Source organism: Chiloscyllium punctatum, chromosome 5, assembly GCF_047496795.1.
Source record: "Chiloscyllium punctatum isolate Juve2018m chromosome 5, sChiPun1.3, whole genome shotgun sequence".
NCBI classification, from domain to species: domain Eukaryota; kingdom Metazoa; phylum Chordata; class Chondrichthyes; order Orectolobiformes; family Hemiscylliidae; genus Chiloscyllium; species Chiloscyllium punctatum.
In genome coordinates, this window is record NC_092743.1 from 12,044,074 (window position 1) to 12,060,529 (window position 16,456).

The 16,456-nt window shown below is 50.1% G+C and overlaps 1 protein-coding gene across 2 annotated transcripts in view; it reads left to right on the forward strand.

Moving 5' to 3' along the window:
* Positions 1–16,456, forward strand: part of LOC140476886 (dermatan-sulfate epimerase-like protein) — a 100,176-nt gene that overhangs the window by 49,372 nt on the left and 34,348 nt on the right. The window contains exon 2 of one of the 2 annotated variants that reach the window (XM_072569774.1): positions 9,564–11,411. In XM_072569774.1, coding sequence (XP_072425875.1) covers positions 10,423–11,411 — 989 coding nt within the window. In that variant the 5' untranslated portion in view covers positions 9,564–10,422. Of the gene's footprint in view, positions 1–9,272; positions 11,412–16,456 lie in introns of those variants that run through there. The other variant, XM_072569773.1, reaches the window with a different exon arrangement.

Genomic DNA, 16,456 nt, shown 5'->3' on the forward strand with positions numbered 1-16,456 from the left:
AGAGAGTGAGAGAGACTGTAACCCCAAATTAGAGAGAGAGACACACACACAGTAATCCCAGCTCAGAGAGAGAGAGAGAGAGACTGGAACCCCAGCTCAGAGAGAGAGAGAGAGAGAGAGAGACTGGAACTCCAGGTCAGAGAGAGAGAGAGATACTCTAATCCCAACTCAGAGAGAAAGAGAGACTGTAACCCCAGCTCAGAGAGAGATACTGTAACCCCAGCTCAGAGAGAGATACTGTAACCCCAGCTCAGAGAGAGAGACTGTCACCACTAGCTCAGAGAGAGAGAGAGAGACTGTAACCCCAGCTCAAATAGAGAGAGAGAGAGACTGTAACGCCAGCTCAGAGAGAGAGACTGTAACCCCAGCTCAGAGAGAGAGAGAGAGACTGTAACCCCAGCTCAGAGAGACTGCAATCCCAGCTCAGAGAGAGAGAGAGAGAGAGAGAGATACTGTAACCCCAGCTCAGAGAGGGAGAGAGACTGTAACCCCAGCTCAGAGAGACTGTAACCCCAGCTCAGAGAGAGAGAGAGACTGGAACCCCAGCTCAGAGAGAGAGAGAGAGATTGGAACCCCAGCTCAGAGAGAGAGAGAGAGAGACTGGAACGCCAGCTCAGAGAGAGAGAGTGAGAGAGAGACTGGAACCCCAGGTCAGAGAGAGATACTGTAACCCCAGCTCAGAGAGAGAGAGAGAGAGATACTGTAACGCCTGCTCAGAGAGAGAGAGAGAGAGACAGTAACCCCAGCTCAGAGAGACTGTAATCCCAGTTCAGAGAGAAAGAGAGAGAGAGAGAGAGAGAGATACTGTAACCCCAGCTCAGAGAGAGAGAGAGAGAGAGACTGTTACCCCAGCTCAGAGAGAGAGAGAGAGAGACTGTAACCCCAGCTCAGACAGACTGTAATCCCAACTCCGAGAGAGTGAGAGACTGTAACCCCAGCTCTGAGAGAGATAGTGTAACCCCAGAGAGAGAGAGAGAGAGAGAGAGAGAGAGAGTGACTGGAACCCCAGCTCAGAGAGAGAGAGAGAGAGAGAGAGAGAAAAAGAGACTGGAACCCCAGCTCAGAGAGAGGGAGAGAAACTGGAACCCCAGCTCAGGGAGAGAGAGAGAGACTGTCACCCCAGCTCAGAGAGAGAGAGAGAGAGACACTGCAACCCCAGCTCAGAGAGAGAGAGACTGGAACCCCAGCTCAGAGAGAGATACTGTAACCCCAGCTCAGAGAGAGAGAGAGACTGTTAATTCCAGCTCAGAGACAGTGAGAGACTGTTAATTCCAGCTCAGAGAAAGAGAGACTGGAACCCCAGCTCAGAGAGAGATACTGTAACCCCAGCTCAGAGAGAGATACTGTAACCCCAGCATAGAGAGAGAGATACTGTAACCCCAGCTCAGAGAGAGAGAGACTGCAACCCCAGCTCAGAGAGAGAGACTGGAACCCCAGCTCAGAGAGAGAGAGTGAGAGAGAGTGGAAACCCAGCTCAGAGAGAGAGAGAGAGAGAGAGACTGGAACCCCAGCTCAGAGAGAGAGAGTGAGAGAGAGACTGGAACCCCAGCTCAGAGACAGTGAGAGAGACTGTAACCCCAAATTAGAGAGAGAGACACACACACAGTAATCCCAGCTCAGAGAGAGAGAGAGAGAGAGAGAGACTGGAACCCCAGATCAGAGAGAGAGAGAGAGAGACTGTAACCCCAGCTCAGAGAGAGACTGTAAGCCCAGCTCAGAGAGAGAGAGAGAGAGAGAGAGAGAGACTGGAACCCCAGCTCAGAGAGAGAGAGAGAGAGACTGGAACCCTAGCTCAGAGAGAGAGAGAGAGAGAGAGAGAGACTGGAACCCCAGCTCAGAGAGAGAGAGAGAGAGAGAGAGAGACTGGAACCCTAGCTCAGAGAGAGAGAGACTGGAACCCCAGGTCAGAGAGAGAGAGAGAAAGAGAGATACTGTAATGCCAGCTCAGAGAGAGGGAGAGAGACTGTAACCCCAGCTCAGAGAGAGAGAGAGAGAGAGAGACTGTAACCCCAGCTCAGACAGACTGTAATCCCAGCTCCGAGAGAGTGAGCGACTGTTACCCCAGCTCCGAGAGAGAGACTGTAACCCCAGCTCAGAGAGAGAGAGAGAGAGAGAGAGACTGGAACCCCAGCTCAGAGAGAGAGATTCTGTAACGCCAGCTCAGAGAGAGAGACTGTAACCCCAGCTCAGAGAGAGAGAGAGAGACTGTAACCCCAGCTCAAATAGAGAGAGAGAGAGACTGTAACCCCAGCTCAGAGAGAGAGACTGTAACCCCAGCTCAGAGAGAGAGAGAGAGACTGTAACCCCAGCTCAGAGAGACTGCAATCCCAGCTCAGAGAGAGAGAGAGAGAGAGAGAGAGATACTGTAACCCCAGCTCAGAGAGGGAGAGAGACTGTAACCCCAGTTCAGAGAGACTGTAACCCCAGCTCAGAGAGAGAGTGAGACTGTAACCCCAGCTCAGAGAGAGAGAGAGAGATTGGAACCCCAGCTCAGAGAGAGAGAGAGAGACTGGAACGCCAGCTCAGAGAGAGAGAGTGAGAGAGAGACTGTAACCCCAGCTCAGAGAGAGAGAGAGATACTGTAACGCCTGCTCAGAGAGAGAGAGTGACAGTAACCCCAGCTCAGAGAGACTGTAATCCCAGTTCAGAGAGAAAGAGAGAGAGAGAGAGAGAGATACTGTAACCCCAGCTCAGAGAGAGAGAGAGAGAGAGACTGTTACCCCAGCTCAGAGAGAGAGAGAGAGACTGTAACCCCAGCTCAGACAGACTGTAATCCCAACTCCGAGAGCGTGAGAGACTGTAACCCCAGCTCTGAGAGAGATAGTGTAACCCCAGAGAGAGAGAGAGAGAGAGAGAGAGAGAGAGTGACTGGAACCCCAGCTCAGAGAGAGAGAGAAAGAGAGAAAGAGACTGGAACCCCAGCTCAGAGAGAGGGAGAGAAACTGGAACCCCAGCTCAGGGAGAGAGAGAGAGACTGTAACCCTGCTCAGAGAGAGAGAGAGAGACACTGTAACCCGAGCTCAGAGAGAGAGAGAGAGATACTGTAACCCCAGCTCAGAGAGAGAGATACTGTAACCCCAGCTCAGAGAGAGAGAGACTGTAACCCCAGCTCAGAGAGAGAGAGACTGGAACCCCAGCTCAGAGAGAGAGAGTGAGAGAGAGACTGGAACCCCAGCTCAGAGAGAGTGAGAGAGACTGTAACCCCAAATTAGAGAGAGAGACACACACACAGTAATCCCAGCTCAGAGAGAGAGAGAGAGAGACTGGAACCCCAGCTCAGAGAGAGAGAGAGAGAGAGAGAGACTGGAACTCCAGGTCAGAGAGAGAGAGAGATACTCTAATCCCAACTCAGAGAGAAAGAGAGACTGTAACCCCAGCTCAGAGAGAGATACTGTAACCCCAGCTCAGAGAGAGATACTGTAACCCCAGCTCAGAGAGAGAGACTGTCACCACTAGCTCAGAGAGAGAGAGAGAGACTGTAACCCCAGCTCAAATAGAGAGAGAGAGAGACTGTAACGCCAGCTCAGAGAGAGAGACTGTAACCCCAGCTCAGAGAGAGAGAGAGAGACTGGAACTCCAGGTCAGAGAGAGAGAGAGATACTCTAATCCCAACTCAGAGAGAAAGAGAGACTGTAACCCCAGCTCAGAGAGAGATACTGTAACCCCAGCTCAGAGAGAGATACTGTAACCCCAGCTCAGAGAGAGAGAGAGAGACTGTAACCCCAGCTCAGAGAGACTGCAATCCCAGCTCAGAGAGAGAGAGAGAGAGAGAGAGATACTGTAACCCCAGCTCAGAGAGGGAGAGAGACTGTAACCCCAGCTCAGAGAGACTGTAACCCCAGCTCAGAGAGAGAGAGAGACTGGAACCCCAGCTCAGAGAGAGAGAGAGAGATTGGAACCCCAGCTCAGAGAGAGAGAGAGAGAGACTGGAACGCCAGCTCAGAGAGAGAGAGTGAGAGAGAGACTGGAACCCCAGGTCAGAGAGAGATACTGTAACCCCAGCTCAGAGAGAGAGAGAGAGAGATACTGTAACGCCTGCTCAGAGAGAGAGAGAGAGAGACAGTAACCCCAGCTCAGAGAGACTGTAATCCCAGTTCAGAGAGAAAGAGAGAGAGAGAGAGAGAGATACTGTAACCCCAGCTCAGAGAGAGAGAGAGAGAGAGACTGTTACCCCAGCTCAGAGAGAGAGAGAGAGACTGTAACCCCAGCTCAGACAGACTGTAATCCCAACTCCGAGAGAGTGAGAGACTGTAACCCCAGCTCTGAGAGAGATAGTGTAACCCCAGAGAGAGAGAGAGAGAGAGAGAGTGACTGGAACCCCAGCTCAGAGAGAGAGAGAGAGAGAGAAAGAGACTGGAACCCCAGCTCAGAGAGAGGGAGAGAAACTGGAACCCCAGCTCAGGGAGAGAGAGAGAGACTGTAACCCTGCTCAGAGAGAGAGAGAGAGAGACACTGTAACCCGAGCTCAGAGAGAGAGAGAGAGAGACTGTAACCCCAGCTCAGAGAGAGATACTGTAACCCCAGCTCAGAGAGAGAGATACTGTAACCCCAGCTCAGAGAGAGAGAGACTGTAACCCCAGCTCAGAGAGAGAGAGACTGGAACCCCAGCTCAGAGAGAGAGAGAGAGAGAGAGAGAGAGAGACTGGAACCCCAGCTCAGAGAGAGTGAGAGAGACTGTAACCCCAAATTAGAGAGAGAGACACACACACAGTAATCCCAGCTCAGAGAGAGAGAGAGAGAGACTGGAACCCCAGCTCAGAGAGAGAGAGAGAGAGACTGGAACCCCAGCTGAGAGAGAGAGAGAGAGAGACTGGAACCCCAGCTCAGAGAGAGAGAGAGAGAGAGACTGGAACCCCAGCTCAGAGAGAGAGAGACTGGAACTCCAGGTCAGAGAGAGAGAGAGATACTCTAATCCCAACTCAGAGAGAAAGAGAGACTGTAACCCCAGCTCAGAGAGAGATACTGTAACCCCAGCTCAGAGAGAGATACTGTAACCCCAGCTCAGAGAGAGAGACTGTCACCACTAGCTCAGAGAGAGAGAGAGAGACTGTAAACCCAGCTCAAATAGAGAGAGAGAGAGACTGTAACGCCAGCTCAGAGAGAGAGACTGTAACCCCAGCTCAGAGAGACTGCAATCCCAGCTCAGAGAGAGAGAGAGAGAGAGAGAGATACTGTAACCCCAGCTCAGAGAGGGAGAGAGACTGTAACCCCAGCTCAGAGAGACTGTAACCCCAGCTCAGAGAGAGAGTGAGACTGTAACCCCAGCTCAGAGAGAGATACTGTAACCCCAGCTCAGAGAGAGAGAGAGAGAGAGACTGGAACCCCAGCTCAGAGAGAGAGAGAGAGATTGGAACCCCAGCTCAGAGAGAGAGAGAGAGAGAGAGAGAGAGAGAGACTGGAACGCCAGCTCAGAGAGAGAGAGTGAGAGAGAGACTGGAACCCCAGGTCAGAGAGAGATACTGTAACCCCAGCTCAGAGAGAGAGAGAGAGATACTGTAACGCCTGCTCAGAGAGAGAGAGAGAGAGACAGTAACCCCAGCTCAGAGAGACTGTAATCCCAGTTCAGAGAGAAAGAGAGAGAGAGAGAGAGAGATACTGTAACCCCAGCTCAGAGAGAGAGAGAGAGAGAGAGACTGTTACCCCAGCTCAGAGAGAGAGAGAGAGACTGTAACCCCAGCTCAGACAGACTGTAATCCCAACTCCGAGAGAGTGAGAGACTGTAACCCCAGCTCTGAGAGAGATAGTGTAACCCCAGAGAGAGAGAGAGAGAGTGACTGGAACCCCAGCTCAGAGAGAGAGAGAGAGAGAGAGAAAGAGACTGGAACCCCAGCTCAGAGAGAGGGAGAGAAACTGGAACCCCAGCTCAGGGAGAGAGAGAGAGACTGTCACCCCAGCTCAGAGAGAGAGAGAGAGACACTGTAACCCGAGCTCAGAGAGAGAGAGAGAGAGACTGCAACCCCAGCTCAGAGAGAGAGAGACTGGAACCCCAGCTCAGAGAGAGATACTGTAACCCCAGCTCAGAGAGAGAGAGAGACTGTTAATTCCAGCTCAGAGACAGTGAGAGACTGTTAATTCCAGCTCAGAGAGAGAGAGACTGGAACCCCAGCTCAGAGAGAGATACTGTAACCCCAGCTCAGAGAGAGAGATACTGTAACCCCAGCTCAGAGAGAGAGAGACTGTAACCCCAGCTCAGAGAGAGAGACTGGAACCCCAGCTCAGAGAGAGAGAGAGAGAGAGAGACTGGAACCCCAGCTCAGAGAGAGAGAGTGAGAGAGAGACTGGAACCCCAGCTCAGAGAGTGAGAGTGAGAGAGAGACTGGAACCCCAGCTCAGAGAGAGTGAGAGAGACTGTAACCCCAAATTAGAGAGAGAGACACACACACAGTAATCCCAGCTCAGAGAGAGAGAGAGAGAGACTGGAACCCCAGCTCAGAGAGAGAGAGAGAAAGAGAGAGACTGGAACCCCAGCTCAGAGAGAGTGAGAGAGACTGGAACCCCAGCTCAGAGAGAGAGAGAGAGAGAGAGACTGGAACCCCAGCTCAGAGAGAGAGAGACTGGAACTCCAGGTCAGAGAGAGAGAGAGAGACTGGAACTCCAGGTCAGAGAGAGAGAGAGATACTCTAATCCCAACTCAGAGAGAAAGAGAGACTGTAACCCCAGCTCAGAGAGAGATACTGTAACCCCAGCTCAGAGAGAGATACTGTAACCCCAGCTCAGAGAGAGAGACTGTCACCACTAGCTCAGAGAGAGAGAGAGAGAGAGAGAGAAACTGTAATCCCAGCTCAGAGAGAGTGAGAGACTGTAACCCCAGCTCAGAGAGAGGGAAAGAGAGACTGGAATCCTATCTCAGAAAAAGAGAGAGAGAGACTGTAATCCCAGCTCAGAGAGAGAGAAAGAGACTGGAACCCGAGCTCAGAGAGAAAGAGAGAGAGAGAGACTGGAAACCTAGCTCAGAAAAAGAGAGAGAGAGAGAGACTGGAACCCCAGCTCAGAAAGAGAGAGAGAGACTGGAACCCTAGCTCAGAGAGAGATACTGTAACCCCAGCTCAGAGAGAGAGAGAGACTGTCACCCCAGCTCAGAGAGTGCGAGCGAGAGAGAGAAACTGCAACCACAGCTCAGAAAGAGAGAGACTGGAACCCCAGCTCAGAAAGAGAGAGAGAGACTGGAACCCTAGCTCAGAGAGAGATACTGTAACCCCAGCTCAGAGAGAGAGAGACTGTCACCCCAGCTCAGAGAGTGAGATACTGTAACACCAGCTCAAGACAGAGAGAGAGAGAGACTGGAACCCCAGCTCAGACAGAGAGAGACTGGAACCCCAGCTCAGAGAGAGAGATACTGTAAACCCAGCTCAGAGAGAGACTGGAACCCCAGCTCAGAGAGAGAGAGAGAGACTGTAACCCCAGCTCAGAGAGAGAGAGACTGGAACCCCAGGTCAGAGAGAGAGAGACTGGAACCCCAGGTCAGAGAGAGATACTGTAACCCCAGCTCAGAGAGAGAGAGACTGTAACCCCAGGTCAGAGAGAGAGAGACTGTAACCCCAGCTCAGAGAGAGAGAGAGAGAGAGACTGGAACCCCAGCTCAGAGAGAGAGAGAGACTGGAACCCCAGCTCAGAGAGGGAGAGAGAGAGACTGGAACCCCAGCTCAGAGAGAGAGAGAGAGAAACTGGAACCCCAGCTCAGAGAGAGAGAGAGACTGGAACCCCAGCTCAGAGAGAGAGAGACTGGAACCCCAGCTCAGAGAGAGAGAGACTGGAACCCCAGGTCAGAGAGAGAGAGACTGGAACCCCAGGTCAGAGAGAGATACTGTAACCCCAGCTCAGAGAGAGAGAGACTGTAACCCCAGGTCAGAGAGAGAGAGACTGTAACCCCAGCTCAGAGAGAGAGAGAGAGAGAGACTGGAACCCCAGCTCAGAGAGGGAGAGAGAGAGACTGGAACCCCAGCTCAGAGAGAGAGAGAGAGAAACTGGAACCCCAGCTCAGAGAGAGAGAGAGACTGGAACCCCAGCTCAGAGAGAGAGAGACTGGAACCCCAGCTCAGAGAGAGAGAGTGAGAGAGAGACTGGAACCCCAGCTCAGAGAGAGAGAGAGAGAGAGAGAGACTGTAACCCCAGCTCAGAGAGAGAGAGTGAGAGAGAGACTGGAACCCCAGCTCAGAGAGAGTGAGAGAGACTGTAACCCCAAATTAGAGAGAGAGACACACACACAGTAATCCCAGCTCAGAGAGAGAGACTGGAACCCCAGCTCAGAGAGAGAGAGAGAGAGAGAGACTGGAACCCCAGCTCAGAGAGAGAGAGAGAGAGACTGGAACCCCAGCTCAGAGAGAGAGAGACTGGAACTGCAGCTCAGAGAGAGAGAGAGAGAGAGAGAGAGAGACTGGAACTCCAGCTCAGAGAGAGAGAGAGAGAGAGAGACTGTAACCCCAGCTCAGAGAGAGAGACTGTCACCACTAGCTCAGAGAGAGAGAGAGAGAGACTGTAATCCCAGCTCAGAGAGAGAGACTGTAACCCCAGCTCAGAGAGAGAGAGATTGTAACCCCAGTTCAAAGAGAGATACTGTAACCCCAGCTCAGAGTGAGTGAGAAACTGTAACCCCAGCTCAGAGTGTGTGTATGTGAGAGAGAGAGAGACTGGAACCCCAGCTCAGAGAGAGAGACTGTAACCCCAGCTCAGAGAGAGATAGAGATCGTGTAACCCCAGCTCAGAGAGAGAGAGAGAGATCCTGTAACCCCAGCTCAGAGAGAGAGAGAGAGAGACTGGAACCCCAGCTCAGAGAGAGAGAGAAAGAGAGAGAGACTGGAACCCCAGCTCAGAGAATAAGAGAGAGAGACTGTAACCCCAGCTCAGAGAGAGAGAGAGAGATCCTGTAACCCCAGCTCAGAGAGAGAGAGAGAGAGAGACTGGAACCCCAGCTCAGAGAGAGAGAGAAAGAGAGAGAGACTGTAACCCCAGCTCAGAGAGAGAGAGAGAGATCCTGTAACCCCAGCTCAGCGAGAGAGAGAGAGAGACTGGAACCCCAGCTCAGAGAGAGAGAGAAAGAGAGAGAGACTGGAACCCCAGCTCAGAGAATAAGAGAGAGAGACTGTAACCCCAGCTCAGAGAGAGAGAGAGAGACTGTAACACCAGCTCAGAGAGAGAGAGAGAGACTGTAACACCAGCTCAGAGAGAGAGAGAGAGACTGTAACACCAGCTCAGAGATTGTATTCCCAGCACGGAGACACACAGAAACTGTATTCCCAGCCCAGGGATTGTATTGCCAGCACAGAGACACAGGCACTGAATTCCCGCTGCAAACACACACACAGACTGCACTCATAGCACAGAGACTGTATTCCCAGTAGACACAAAGACAATGTATACCCCGGCAGAGAAGTGGAGGTGGGTAACAGATAGTAATCCCGGGATAGCGTTCAATAAAATGTAGAGAATGAGAGTCAGCGTCCCAGCTGCCGGGGGAGGGGGTGGGTGAATGCAGCTAAGAACTAGAGAGAAAGCTGTCAGCCCAGACAGGAACACTCTCCCGGCCCCTGCATGTCTGTGTATGTGTGTCTCTCTCTCTCTTTCAGTGCGTGTGTAAGGGCGGGGGACGGTGTGAAAGAGACGGAATACATCAACTCGATCAGTTTGGTGGACCGGAGCTAGATCTGATCACCCAGAGAGAGACAGAGAGAGAGGGAGGAGCGAGCAAGGTAGGAAAGTGTGTGTTTGAGAGAGAGAGAGAGAGAGAGAGCGAAAAAAGACAGCGAGAATTAAGGAAGAAAAGAGCGGTAAAGAGAGAGAGGTGAGGGCTGGAAAGTCTGCAGTCAGAGAGAGTGAGAAAGAGAGAGGTAGAGAAAGATACTGGGGGAGAAAGAGAGAGCGTGGGGTGGAGAGAGGAACAAGGGAGTGAGAGAAGGAAACAGACAGGGAGGGAAAGGAGTGTGAGAGAGGAGAAAAGACAGGAGAGAAAGGAGAGAGTGGGGGAAAAGAAAACAGACAGGGAAGGGGGAGGAGAGGAGAGAGAGTGGAGGAGAGTGTAGAAAATGGACAGGGAAGGGGGGAGGAGAGGAAGGATGTCTGAGAGACAAGAAAACAGGGAAGAGGGGAGCTTGTGAGAGGAGGAGAAAACAGGGAAGGGAGAGGAAAGAGAATGTTCGAGAGAAAATAGGGGAGAGACTGTGGGAGAGGTGGAGAAAATAGTGGAGGAGGGAGAGAGGCAGAGTGTGTGAGAGGAGGGAGAGAGAGAGGCAGAGTGTGTGAGAGGAGGAGGAGAGGTAGAGTGTGTGAGAGGAGGGAGAGAGAGAGGCTGGGATCTATGTGTGTGTGTGTGTGAAGTTAGTGCGGGTTGGATCTGGATCAGTGCAGGTCTCTCTCTCTCTGTGTGAGAGAGTGTGTGTCTAATGCAGTCCGGGAGAGAGACCCAGAGAGCTGCCCTGAGGATGTAACATGGCGTTAGGAGGCAGTGGCTGCTTGCTCTTGCTGCTGCTGCTGTGCTACGGGCTGGCCGAGCGGTCTGGCCGCTGGGAGAGGAGCGGAGCGTCGGTATCTGAGGGGCCGAAGCGGCTACCTCACCCCCTGCTGTACTTCGACCCCAGCGATGTGAGCGGCCTGCGGCAGAAGTCCCACAGCAGCAGTCATTCAGCCATCACTCGGGCTATCAGGAGTGCTGTTGGAACCATGCTGGGCAAACCCAACTTCTACCTGCCCCCCAGTGACCACCTCAGCTTCTCTGCCAAGTGGAACGAGGTTTATGGCAACAATCTGGGGGTGCTGTCCCTCTACTGCCTCCTGTACCCAGAGGACCAGGCAGCTCTAGACTTTGCCCTCGACTACCTAGACCGAATGGCCAGCTACCCTCAGTGGCAGGTGAGGGTGGCACCCAACGATGAGGTGCCAGTTGCCCATTCCCTGACCGGCTTTGCGACCGCTTTCGACTTCCTCTACCCGTTCCTGGATGCGGTGCGGAGGCAGAGCTACCTGGAGAAGATCCATGGAGTGACCAAGGAGCTGTACGAGTTCTCCAAGTACCGGGCCTGGGGCAAACACTACTTGCACAACCACCAGGCGACCAACATCGTGGCGTTGTTGGTGGGCGCCTTGGTGCTGAGCCCCCACCGGCCACAGACCGCCCTGCTGTGCAAGCAGATTGCCGTCGACGTGATGGAGAAGACCATGTTCCTGCTCGACCACGTGGTGGATGGCTCCCTGGACGAAGGTGTGGCCTACGGCAGCTACACCGCCCGCTCCGTCACCCAGTACGTGGCGTTGGCCCTGCGGCACTTCCATCTCAACCATACCGGGAGCCCCTGGCTCAAGCAGCATTTCTGGTTCTACTACGCCACCCTCTTGCCCGGCTTCCAGAGGACTGTGGGCATCGCTGACTCCAACTACAACTGGTTCTACGGTCCAGAGAGCCAGCTCGTCTTCCTGGACAGGTTTGTGCTCGCCTGCTACTTACTATACCCCTTTACCCTCCACCCCTCACTCCCATAGTGCCAGCCCCAAGTAGAAAATGGATATAGGATGGCACAGATGGGGGTTGGGCTTTATGGAATTGTTATGGTGCCAAAGGAAGCCATTCAGGCCATCGCATCTATGCCAGTTCTATCTCCTATTGCTAATTTCTTAACTTTTCCCATATTCCTGCACACCAGATCGATCCAAATAATCATTGAACGCCTCAATTGTCCACCACCTCCCTCCTCTCCCCACTCCCACCCCACCCCCTTTATCTGCAGTTCCCATTACTCCCACCCCCAGTCCTCAAGAAAGGAGTGGTAAAGAGAAAGAGGTGAGGGCTGGAAAGATTGCTGTAAGAGAGAGGGAGAAAGAGAGAGGGAGGTGGAGAAAGACACTGGGGGAGAGAGTGCGTGTGTGAGAATTAAGGGAGAGTGTGGAGTGGGGTGGAGAGATAGGGGAAGAAGGGAGCGAGAGGAGGAAACAGATGTGGAAGGGAGAGACAGTGTGAGAGAGGAGAAAAGACAGAAGAGAGAGGAGGGAGTGGAGGAGAGTGAGGGAAGAGGAGAAAACAGATAGGGAAGTGGGGAGGAGAGGGAGAGAGAGGAGAAAAGACTGAAACATTGACTTTTTCTTCTCTCGCCTCTGATGCTGCCTGGCTTGCTGTGTTCTTCCAGCCTCCTGCTTGTCTACCTTGGGTTCCAGCCATGATTTGGAGATGCCGGTGTTAGACGGGTGTACAAAGTTAAAAATCACACAACACCACGTTATATGTAGTCCAACAAGTTTAATTGGAAGCACTAGCTTTCGGAGCACTGCTCCCTCGTCAGGTGGTTGTCCCTGTTGAAGGAGCAGCGCTCTGAAAGCTAGTGCTTCCAATTAAACCTGTGGGACTATAACCTGGTGTTGTGTGATTTTTAACTTTGGATTTCAGCAGCTGCAGTTTTTTATGTCTCTACCATATTTCCAGGCTGCGCATTCCATACCACTGGCTGTGAGGAACAGATTTTGTTTTTTTTTTGCTTCATCACTTTAAACCTATGCCCTTCCGATCTTTTGCTAGTTTCTCCCCTCTGTCTAACCCACTCACCATTTTTTAAAATGCTTTTCCAAATCTCCTCTCGGCCTTTTTCTGTCCAAGTTATTCCAGCTTCTTCAACCTTTCCTTATCCCTCAAAACACCAAAATCATGATTGACAGATTGTTAAACAAAATCAACACACTGCGGAATCTGGAAATCTGAAATATAAACAGATACAAATATATATATATAACTAGAAAACCAGCAGATCTGGCAGCATCTGCGCAGATATAAACAAACTTAAGTTTCGAGTCTGATTTAAGTCCGTTTTACGTCCGAAGAAGAGTGATATCGGACTCAGAGTGTTAACTGTTTCCCTGTCTGCAGATGCTGCCAGACCTGCTGAGTCTCTCATTCATACTCTGTTTATGTTTCAGTAATCCTCTTTGTTAGGCAAAATAGTGCAAAAGGTGAAAAATCCACAATAAGAGGGATGGAGTTAGGATACAGGTCAGCCAGCAACGTACAAATTAGGAATAGGAATAGGCCACTCAGCCCTTTGTGCTTGCTCTGCCCTTTAATAATATCATGTAGTCACAGATCTGTGTTCCTACTCACCCGCTAAATTGAAGGAGAGCACAGGCTAGAGCTGCATCACCTCTGGTTCCCATTCCTAGCTGTTTTCACCTTCAAACATATCCATTTCTAATAACTTAATTGACATCACATTCACTGCGTTTTCCACTTGCACTGAGGGAAGCCATGTGATTATCTCGAAACCCAAAATATTTCCATTTAAAATTATTCAGGGCTCAATCTAGCTTTTTCTAGGTAGTTGACACCTTTTCAATCATGTTCTATTATTGGCTGCGTGGTTGTGTTGAGACTCTCCAATGCAGTTGGTTTTCGAATGAAACAAAGCATGTTTGTAGCTTGTTCAGAGGTTGCTTTGAGCTGGTGGGATGTGTCGAGTGGGTGGGATGTGTCGAGTGGGTGGGATGTGTCGAGTGGGTGGGATGTGTCGAGTGGGTGGGATGTGTCGAGTGGGTGGGATGTGTCGAGTGGGTGGGATGTGTCGAGGGGTGGGAGTGCTTGGTAGCATGACTGAATGAAGAGAATACACTGTTAAGTTTGAAAGCTGGATTCAGTTCAATTCAGAATCACCACACCTGGAAATTCAGTAGACAGTGAATTTCAGTGCTTGAATAAATCAGTGATTGAGAAGCATTGTGTGATGTGATATGTAGGAGAAAGTGAGGATTGCAGATGCTGGAGATCAGAGCTGAAAATGTGTTGCTGGAAAAGCGCAGCAGGTCAGGCAGCATCCAAGGAGCAGGAGAATTGATGTTTCGGTCATGAGCCCTTCTTCAGGAATCTTTCCTGAAGAAGGGCTCATGCCCGAAATGTCGATTCTCCTGCTCCTTGAATGCTACCTGACCTGCTGCGCTTTTCCAGCAACACATTTTCTGCTGTGATGTGATATGTGGCAAGAATATAGCCTAGAAGCATTGATGCTTCCTCGCCCGACCTTATTTTCCATTTCTCCTTCTCCATCTCTCTAAGATCAAATCTAGCTACATTAGTCTGGCCAGAGTTGGATGGCTGGGATGCAGACAGCTGACTGATGCCCCACTCGGATTTTGCTCCAGTTGAAGTTAATGGGATGTCAAAATGGAAGACAACCCCCATTTTTGCAGTTAGGTTAAATCGAGAATTCGCTGCCTTTCCCCAGTCCATCTCCTTTCCAATGCTATGCACTACCAGCTCAGAGAACAAGTTTGTGTTGCAGTTTTAGTGTTGCTGTGAATATTCTTTCAAAGTCTAATGAGTAAGACATGCTCCGAAAGACAGAATGTCACTGTAAAGAAACCAACTGTAGTGCAGTTTTTTTTAAAATTTAAATATATACTTTATTCATAAACAAGGCATACAAAATCACTAAAGCAGTTTGGTTCTGGACAGTAGCATATGAAGAACGTTGGAGTTTGACTCTATCCAACAAACAAATCAAAGGCATCTCTTACTTAGGCACTGCTAGTGCAGTATTAAAATGGATTAATAAAATACTTAAGGGTCTCTAAGAGATCCTGCACACTTTTCAAACTTGCCAGATTCATTAAACATTTTTTTGAGTGTGTTTGCCCCCAATTTCGAAACCTTTTTAATGTAACTGTTACCAAGTTAGCATTTTGCTTGTGATTGTCAGTTCAGTGCTCTTCTGGATCTGATTAACTACTGAATGAAAAGAAAGCGTTGCTTTTATAATGCATCTTTCATGACCTGATGGAGTCCCAAAGTGCTTTACAGCCAATAAAGTGGCTTTTGCTGTTGCAATGTATGAAATGCAGCAGGTAATTTGCACATAATAGTTTTCCTCAAAGCAGCAGTGTGAGAACGATCAGATAATCTCCTTTCAGTGATGTTGGAGCAAGGATTAGTATTGCCCAGGACACCAGGCAGAACTCCCTTGGTCTCCACACCGCTGTTCTTTTTCCTTTGGTCAGTGGATGTGGACATCATTGGCTAGGCCAGCATTCATTGCCCATCCCTCAGGGCAGTTAAGAGTCAAGCACATTGCTATGGGTCTGGAATCACATGTAGGCCAGACTAGGTAAGGATGGCAGATTCCACTCCCTAAAGTACAGTGGTGAGTTTTTCCCATAAGGCTACACAGTTGCCATTAGCCTAGCTTCTTTCTAGACTTTCATTTCTGCCATGGTGAGATTTAATCCCATGTGTGCTAGCATCTTGGACTGGGGTTCGAGGTTACGGGTCTAGTGATAATAGCGCAGTGGGAGCCTTAGCATTGGCGCCTGGGAGAAGGGGAAGAGCCTGAATTGTAAAGATGGCATATCCACCTTCCACATTGACACTGAAGTGTCCACCTGGATTGTACAGTCTGGCCTCAGAAACTCATTTTTCACTTAATAGATCCTGTTTTTCACCTAATGACAGATCTTCCTTTCACCCATCTCCCACTCTTTTAAAACCTTTTCCATTTCTGACTTCTCACAGTCCTGATGAAAAGTCATCAACTCTGTGCCTCGTTCTGCAGTTACAGCCCGACCCAGTTGAGTATTTATAAAACATTTTCCAATTGTATTGATCAGGAGGATACTGGAAATGAGATATTTCTGTGACATGGAGAGATTTACAACACTGGGTTGTTTACATTGAACCAGCGAATGTTAGTGGAGATTTGTTAGAGGTGACTTTTAAAAAGGAATTAGATACATATTGGAATAAAAAGCAATTTGCCTGATAATGGAAAAAGAATATGTGACCAATTGAATAGTTCTTTGTAAAAAGCTTGTACAGGCATGTTGGAGCAAACTCAGATTTTGTGCTGTACAATTCTAATGGAAGTGCTGTGATTATGGTACCATTGTGGCAAATGCTTGATCTTTGATAATATTGTGAGCAGAATTTCAACCATTTATGTTGTCACTGCCTCTGACAGAGCAACATTCATCATTCCAAACATTTCATCGATTAGATTAGATTAGATTCCCTACAATGTGGAAACTGGCCCTTCAGCCCAACTAGTCCACACCAACCCTCCGAAGAGTAACCTACCCAGACCCATTCCCCCTGACTAATGCACCTAAATCTACAGGCAATTTAGCATGACCAATTCACCTAACCTGCACATCTTTGGACTGTGGGAGGAAACCCACGCAGACACAGGGACAATACATAAACTCCACTCAGACAGACACCCGAGGCAGGAATGAAACCTGGGTCGCTGGTGCTGTGAGGCAGCAGTGCTAACCACTGAGCCAACGTGCTGGCCTTGACTATCAGTGCTTTTATTTGAGAAAATTGTTTAGGTTGGCCTTGAATTCAGGGATCCTTTCCCTAAATCTCTGATTGCTCTTTAACCCATTATGTTGCTCCTTAAGTCCCGTAGGTATCTTTGACTAAACCTTTGGTAACCTGTCCATTGTGGCTTAATGTTAGAATTGGCCTGATTACATGCCAGTGACATGAGACATCTTATTA